This window comes from Notolepis coatsorum (assembly GCF_963971535.1).
Source record: "Notolepis coatsorum genome assembly, chromosome: 16".
NCBI classification, from domain to species: Eukaryota; Metazoa; Chordata; class Actinopteri; order Aulopiformes; family Paralepididae; genus Notolepis; species Notolepis coatsorum.
In genome coordinates, this window is record NC_140180.1 from 63,033,731 (window position 1) to 63,042,266 (window position 8,536).

Here is an 8,536-nt window from a genome sequence, read left to right on the forward strand (position 1 = left end):
CATTTATACCAGAAAACCTGGTGAAAATGGAGTATTTCCTGATTTATGGGATGATAAAAAGACAGCCACAATCCCTTCTGTAAAAAGTTCATTGTGTTGTAATGAAACAAACATTTTAATATCTGGCATCATCCAATGTTGGCGATTGTTCCTGGCGATAGATGCAAATGAGTGCATATTTAATTAGGTAATGCCTATTTTGCTATATAAAATGTATTCTTAGTTGTTATGTACATAAACTGGGAACATTTCTTATAATTTGTAATCAGATATGCTAGATTCATTGTCACTTTGTACATATTATGGCTACATTGTGGCTTTACCCGTGTGCCTATGTCTTCATGAAATCTAAAGTTTACCTAATCATTGTTCTTGACACAAAGTGTTTATTTATAGAATAAAGAACATCACCAAAACAACTCATTTGGAATCCTTTATTTAAGAAGAAAAAAAAATGATGTGACAACCGGTCCCTTTGTCCTTTGCTATACAGTTGCAAAGGCATCCGACTCACAACCCCCCCCCCCCCCAATGTACAAAACTTGCCTGTGGGCAATAAGGACAGAACAGACATAATAATCCCACTCCTCTAAGTAGGAGTATAATTAATAATTACATTCACTTATTTCTCAGTCCCTTTTCCAATACGCCTAGCTAACAAAGCAAGAAAGTAAATAGAACATGTGAGAAGGTAAACACATCAGACCTAGAGAGATAAATAACTACATCAGAACCTATAGTGTGTGTGTATATTATAATGGAGACATTCTACAGATAAAGCTGGTTGTGATGAGAAATGGAAATTTCAGGAAAGAGATATACTGTTAACACTTGAAATGTCAGTATTTTGCATCAAAAATCGACATGATCCACATGCTGCAAGTCGTCCATCACACAATGACACAGATCTGACTCATAAACCAACAAGATTTAAAATAAAATTCTGAACATCAGCAACATTACCCCTTTCCACAGAACACACAAGTCATAACTATGTGCTATAGTTAGATTGTCTGGCAGTGGCAGCAGTGGACTCTATAGATATTTGACCAAAGGAAAAGTAAGGAGAGAAGCTGCAAAAAACAGGAAAGGAAAATAAAGACAAAAATATAAATGTGTGCCTTATGTTTCTGTGAAGAGCCGCATCATTGAACTGTAACTGCAATGATAAATGGTATGGAGTTTGAGCTTTTTTACATGCTACAGTATATCCACAGTCTTACTCTGAGAAGATTATTGGCTTAGAAATTGTAAAACTGCTACTGCATTCCTGGAGGTCAGTGAAGTGTTAGTTTAAAGGAAAACTAAAAAGAAAAAACTGAGGTAGTGAAGAAGCCAGATCATCAGGATGATCCAGAGTTCCTGTTTCGCTTTCTTAAAACGACTTCTAGCGCCTTTTGTGATACAAATCACGTTTTCACATTGAAAAGTAGCTTATTCGAGAGCTAAAACTTGATTTGCTGACTACTGTAATGAACGCTGGTAATTTCACAAAACATCCCTGTGTAGTGTAGGATTCACTTGGGAGTGGCTAGGTGGCAGTGTGTTGCATACGATTGGGTGATAATCAGGAAACACCATTGGCAGCTAAATCTTGGCGCAGTAAACGGGGACTTTAAAAAAGTAAGGAAGATGGCTCGACTGAAGTGACCCAACAGCTCAGTTCTCTTTAGGTTGGAAAACAGATGTTATCCGTAAGCAAATGATCCTTTTTCTTGAGATTAACCATTATCCAAATGCCAGGCTGATGAACATGCTCATCAGGGAGCAAGGAATATTATAAGGACTATAATCCATCAAGTACGGTGGCTGTTTGATAGACTATACTGTATGTGCGGTCGCTAAGTAACATGCACTTTGGAAGGAGGACTGTGTCATGAATAATACCAGATCATTGTTCTGTAAAGCAGGCATTTAGCTTAAGAAAACACAGACAAGACAATTCTCTGGACCAAGGTAGATGAGGAAGGAAGGGAGTAGACATGTTTGGGACTATACATTTAGGGACACATACTGTAAGTGTGCTGGGAGAGGAGGAGGAGAGGGAGGGGTTGGGGAAAGGCACATCCTTGTCTTCAAAGTACAAAGGCATCTTTCAGGAGCTCCATGGGGTTTTACTGTGATGGACAGTAGAGGGGAAAATAGGTACAAAATGTGGAATTAGAAATGTAATATTGTGAAGTGTGAACATATTAAAAAGGGGACATTTAAAAAAGTCACGTCACTACTATGTTGTGTAAACAGACATGACAGAGAGTTCATTACCTACTAGCTGAACTACTGCATTTGCATCTTAAGCAGCCGCCGCTTGCCCTGAGGAGCAAAATAGAGAAAGTCTTGTTAGGGAGCATACCATTTTGATGACACCGCAAATTAGGCCATCCCACATAACACTTGAGATAAAATTTAAGTTATAGTTTTAGGATCCCTTTAAAGCTGTACGATGTAGTTTTGAGATATAAATGATTGATCCCTGGAACACTATGAAGCTAGAAATGATCCGTTTTGGTTGTAGTGTCCTGCCCTCGCAACATATTTACAATAAAAGAAGCATCTTCTAAAAGTTAGTATGTAATCCGTTAGATTTGAGCATGAAAAATCTAAATAAAGTGTTAGAATGCAGTGGGTGCCCTCGTTAGTCTACTAGTCAAGTTACCTGGTACCTCAGATGCAGGAACTTCATCGTCGTCGTCAGGGGCTGGGATGATCCTGCCCGTCATGGGCCCTACTCCCAACACCTTGAGCTTCTTCTCCGTATTGGATGCTCCCTCCAGCACCACAACAATGTACTCCCTCTTGGGTTCCTCTGCCGGAGCCTCCATGAGGGCCGTGGGTTCAGCTGGGATCTCCACAACAGCAGGCGGCGCAGCTTCGTCTGCTACAGGGCTAGCCTCTTCTACAAGAGGGGCCACTGCTGCGACCTCAACGGGAGTCTCCAGGGCTACCTCTGCAGCGACGAGGGCTGGTTCAGGGATAGCTTCTCCTGCCATAGGCTCTGGGATGGGGGGTTCCTCAACCGGGGCCGCTTCAGCGGCCACTGAGGCGACATCTTCTGACACAGGGGCCTCAATCGGTGCAGGTTCGACAGGAGCTGCTGCTACTGGAATGGATTCTTCTACCGGGGTCTCTTCTACTGGTGTGGGATCAGCCTCTACTGGTGTAGGGGTCTCTTCTACTGGTGTGGAAGCAGCCTCTACTGGTGCAGGGGTCTCTTCTACTGGTGTGGGATCAGCCTCTACTGGTGTAGGGGTCTCTTCTACTGGTATGGGAGCAGCCTCTACTGGTGCAGGGGTCTCTTCTACTGGTGTGGGATCAGCCTCTACTGGTGCGGGGGTCTCTTCTACTGGTGTGGGATCAGCCTCTACTGGTGCAGGAGTCTCTTCTACTGGTGTGGGAGCAGCCTCTACTGGTGCAGGGGTCTCTTCTACTGGTGCAGGGGTCTCTTCTACTGGTGCAGGGGTCTCTTCTACTGGTGCGGCCTCAACTGTTGCAGCCTCAGCTGGTTCAGGTGCAGCCTCTACTGGCACGGGTGCCTCTTCCTTGACCTCTTCGACAGCAGCAGTCACCTCTTCCATGACCTCTGCCACCTCTAAAGTAGAGGCAGTTGCCAGTAGCGCTGCAACACAGAACCCATGCACCCAAAATATCACTGACTCTTGTTACAACAAGGACTCTCGACTCAAACACAACTATGATAGAATTGCAAGCAGGAATGTTAGCCATGCTTATTAACAGAGTGAAAATCCCAGTGGTGATAGTGGATTTAGTGGTAACAGAACAGCCAACTTTCTGTGAAGAGTGAATACATGCAGGAGTACTGTCTGACAAACGGAAAGGTCAGAGGTCAGTCAACGAGAGGGAAGCATTAAAGGGGAGCAATGTTAGTTATCAGGGACACAGTAGACAGTGCAACTTATTAATGTAACTAGTGCTACATTACTAATGTAACTAGTGCTACATTACTAAGTGCAAAAACATACAGAAATAAATAGACACTAGATGTGGTAGAACCATTGGTCTAATACAGATGTGTTAGAACTATTGTAGGTCTAATAGGAAAATATGGTAGAACTATTGTAGGTCTAATAAGACAGATATGGTAGAACTTTACTTTCGTAGGTCTAACTGGTGAAGGACAATTCCAATTTCCAATGTTTTGTATTTGTAAAATGCTAGGTTTGAAATAAAGTCAAATCTTGTTATGCATGATGTACATCTGCATATGTGTGTGTGTAATTTACCCCTGCCTGCATGCATCTCTTTTTGCATGACTTTTTGCTAAAACATAGCTAACAAACATTTCAGGTTCAATCAATGTTGCATTCAAATGGAACTAGTGAGTTTGTGGTCTCGACTTCAAGTGAGCTGAAGTCGTGAGGACACTGCTACTAGGCAACGCACCTTGAAGTCACTAACAATTTTCCACTTACAACATTGTGAATACAGTGTTGATATGGACTCTTCTCGTGAACACGTAAAACACCATTTGAAGGCAGCACTTCTGGAAATGTTTTCGTTAGCAAAGTTTTAGCAAAAATGCATGCATTTGTGAAGTACTGAGCTGGATAAATGAGACTTTCATTATACTGAACAAGTTGTGAGTTTGTAAACGGATGTTTTGATATAGTTATGTTTTACTGTTAAACCAAATCTCCATTAACTTCAATTAATCAACTATTTATATTGTTTTTCGCATTCTACGTTCACCGTGCAGGCATGGGAGAAGAACTAATTATCTTAACGAATTCAAGGCATCACAGGATGAGTAATTGATATACAAATGATCATTTCTGGGTGAAGTGCTCCTTTAAGATAGCACAAAGACACTGGCATCATACGACTGTTTACTGGTAAAAGGGGAGAGATTCCGTTTAAAAGTTAAAACATTTTAAGCTAACTTATATTTGATGGGAGGAAAATGCCATGTGCATACCGGTAGTTATTTTCAAAGGGGTACCATTCTTTACAGCCAGTCTAATTTATGCTAGTCATATGCATAATTAGGCCCAAACTAGGCAGTACAAATAAGTTACTTTAGCCTTTCTTATAATGTATACATAGATTTTGTTCAACCGTTTCCAAGCTTGAGGTATCCTTGCAAAAAGAAAAATTACAGAATGTGTGCGAATATTGGCCAATATATATCGATATTGCCTATTGTTATCGCCAAAAAAAATAACAGTATCAGTCGGCTTCTAGTTAAAAGAAAAAGGCTTGTGTTTGGAAGTCATAATGTAGCCTGTAAGTGCAGGTGCAGTTCATAGGGAAGTACAGTTGGGTGACGCAGGCAGATAGAGTGATGGAAAAATCCTGACAATAACATGCCCAAACCAACCATTGAGAACAGGAGAGGGATACAAGGTGCATGAAGGAAACGGAAAAGAGGTTTGTGTCTTTACAGCGTTAGATTGAGAATGAAATAAGTCATTTATAAAAACAAGATGGTTATGTTGCACTTAAAACTATATAAAAACACAAATTAACAGGCCACTTAAAATTTTTAAACGTTTTTTTTTCTTCTTTAAAAGCAAAATGGACCCATCTGCCAAATATCACAAGAAATGGACAACACCAGAATAAAGTAGGTAAAATCAAAACAACTTTAAAATGTGTGCCGTTTTGAGTTTCATGTACTGTAGAATTGACTCATTAAAATCCTGCAAAGACAAAAATGTATTTATAAAATGCAATTCAAATTACAAGTCATGCTGGATTATTTCCAAGGCCAACATATTCACAACATTGCAGTCAGAAATGTGCGCATTGATCGAGGCACGCCGACATCAAGACTACCGTTTTCTGCACCAAAATATGTAGCCGTGTTTTCAAGCAAGACCAAATCCAGACAAATTAAAAACAGACGGGAGGAAGTCTTTCCATTTTGACAATACCTTTATTTGTATGGCTCTGTTGAATTCCCTTCATCCAGTACCGACACTAGTCATTATCCAGTACTAAAAGTAATATCTAAATGTAAATGACTACACATGGTGTTGACCTGCTTGGGTAGTTGTTTTCCCTCTATACAAATTTAAATTAATACTTTAAAAGATAAAAATCACACCGCAACAGTAACACAGCTTGCACAGGATTTCAGCTCCATCTCATTTACCCAGAAAGCTAGCTAGATGCACACACAGCAAACGATTTGTTTTCTTTTACATTTACAAAGGCGTGTACCAACTCTGTGATATCTGGCAGAGAAGCTTATGGTTCGATTAAAAGATACTTTTAAAAGAAAAAATAAATAGATTCAGTGTCATCAAATCACTGGGGCGGGGGACTGAACAACATGTGATTTGATGGTTTACGAATTGCAAAACACAAAGAGTAATACAAATAATGAACATTTGAAGTGTTTTTCTGTTTTGGTCTATCCGTGTCTGATGTTTTTGTGCATGCAAATGAGGGTATATAAAAGGTGCAAAGTTTCAAAGTGACTGGTAGAAGTAGGTAAAGTCGAGTTAAAGCACCAGATAGTTTTGAGCAGAGAAATTACCTCTACAAGAGTTACAAATACTTGGATATTGTTTATAATCTTGACACAACCCCCCCCCCCCCCCCCCGCCCCCTTGCCCTTAGCTTAGAGGATGCTTCTTTGTATGGTAAAGGTGGTGGGAAGGTAGGAGCACCACAGCCACAGATCATTTCTATTATTTTCCTCTGGCAACACTATGTATTCAATACTAATCATCATACTTTATTTTTACTTTTCAGAAGTTTGTTAATTTCTCCCCAAAACTATCCAATGCAGCTTTAAAAATGCGTATTCACCACAGGAGTGAGCAGAAAAGGGATGAGAGGGTAAAGAAACAAGGTGGCTCAGAAAGGAAGATGAATAGAACTTTGGTCACATTAAAATGGTAAGTATTCAAGTTATTCAGATGAAATGGTGTATTTATATTCACAAGGAGGGTGGTGGTGGTAATAAATTATTATTAGATTCTTAATTGCAAATGAGTGTCGCATAATGATTAATGACGACATCACTGCCACTTGTCTTAACTAACTGTGGTGCTAGGAAGGGAATATCTGAGAAGATAAGCCTCTGGTGGGAAACAGTAGTATTTTAATCTCCCAGGCACATAATATTCTGTACATAAGCCGGGAAAGGGAGCGATACTGAGACACCTCCGCTGTCGAGCGCTACATGGAAAACATCAAGTCATCTACTTCTGCACATCAGAAGAATTGCTAAAATCATCTTGTGTGAAGAAAGGGGGGGAACAATAACAGAATAATCTACCGTTTTCTCGCTTTTCACACATAGAATTAACATATTATATGAATACTACAAGGCCCCCATGTCCTTCACATCCACACCAATAAATACAAGAAAAATATATCCTTTGGAAAAACACAAATAATTTGTTGTTTGGTGAGAAGGAGTAGAGGCTAAATTCAGCTAGTGGTTTGATTGATTTGTTAGTGGTTATATTGATTATAGGATTGTTTCTTCTGTTGTGATGGGGGTTCAGCCATGTGTGTGTGTATGAGCGCCTCCCTGTGGAGTGTGTGGGCAACCTCAGGCCTCAGTGGGAGGGGCCGTACCGTTGCTCTCCGCCTCAGGGGCCGCCTCCACGGCAGCCGCCTCCTCCACGGCGACGACAGTTTCGGCTACGGCCTCAGCAACTTCCTCCGCTATCGCCTCCACTTCCTGCGCTACCGCCTCCACTTCCTCCGCTATCACCTCTACTTCCTGTGCCATCGCCTCCACTTCCTGCGCAGCCTCAACGACGACCTCCGCCACCACGGTGACAACCTCAGCGACGGCCTCCACTACAGTCTCTGCGGCAGGGGCCGATTCAAGAGCCTCGGCAACGGGCTCCTCAGCAGCGGGCTCTGCCCCACTCTCTGCCACCTCTCCGTTGGCTTCCTCCACTGGAGCCTCCTCTGCTGGTAGTTCTTCAGCTGGTGCCGCCTCCTCTCCTGCCTCCTCTACTGCCTCCTCACCTGGCGCCTCCTCTACTGCCTCCTCAGCTGCTGCCTCCTCTCCTGCCTCTTCTGCCTCCTCAGCTGCTGCCTCCGCCGCCTCCTCCTCCTCCTCCTCCTCCTCTCCTCCATCACCACCTGGGGCACAGAAGAAAAGAAAATGTCAGCAAGGGAATTGGTTTGGATTTAATGACAACATACCTGGTTCCTACTTTCTGAAGATTATCCACAAACAATACTGAATAAAAAACTTTAAATATACATATTTTTTTAAGAGTCAAACTTGCTCCACGAATGGTGTGATAATGTGCACTACTCCGACAGAGAAGTTGTCAAATGCCCTGACTGCTGGGGGGGAAATATATTTATTACAACTTCAGTTTGATCATTTATATATAAAAACGCTGCAGTACATATTTTTTTTATCTCCCATCTCCAAAAGCTTAAACTTGCTAAAATCATCTGGAGTAGCAATAAGCTAAATCACCATAATCACAAACCGAATCTTCAATTATCTCACAAAACAGTTGGTCCATTTTCCAGTAGGTTTCCATCTATCCTTTGCCGTCCTGGTTGGCTGATTACTAGATACAGTCGTCCCATA

General features: G+C 41.6%; 1 protein-coding gene across 1 annotated transcript; it reads right to left on the minus strand.

The window, feature by feature from the left end:
• Window positions 1–486: 486 nt before the first annotated feature.
• On the minus strand, window positions 487–8,486 carry LOC311242989 (uncharacterized protein; the record flags this gene model as incomplete). The annotated part of the gene is made up of 5 exons (XM_084332051.1): window positions 487–2,117; window positions 2,266–2,313; window positions 2,664–3,616; window positions 7,552–8,070; window positions 8,453–8,486. The coding sequence occupies 4 exons, from the start codon at window positions 8,484–8,486 to the stop codon at window positions 2,278–2,280; spliced, it is 1,542 nt and encodes a 513-aa protein (XP_084188177.1). The 3' UTR covers window positions 487–2,117; window positions 2,266–2,277.
• Between the last annotated feature and the right edge of the window lie 50 nt (window positions 8,487–8,536).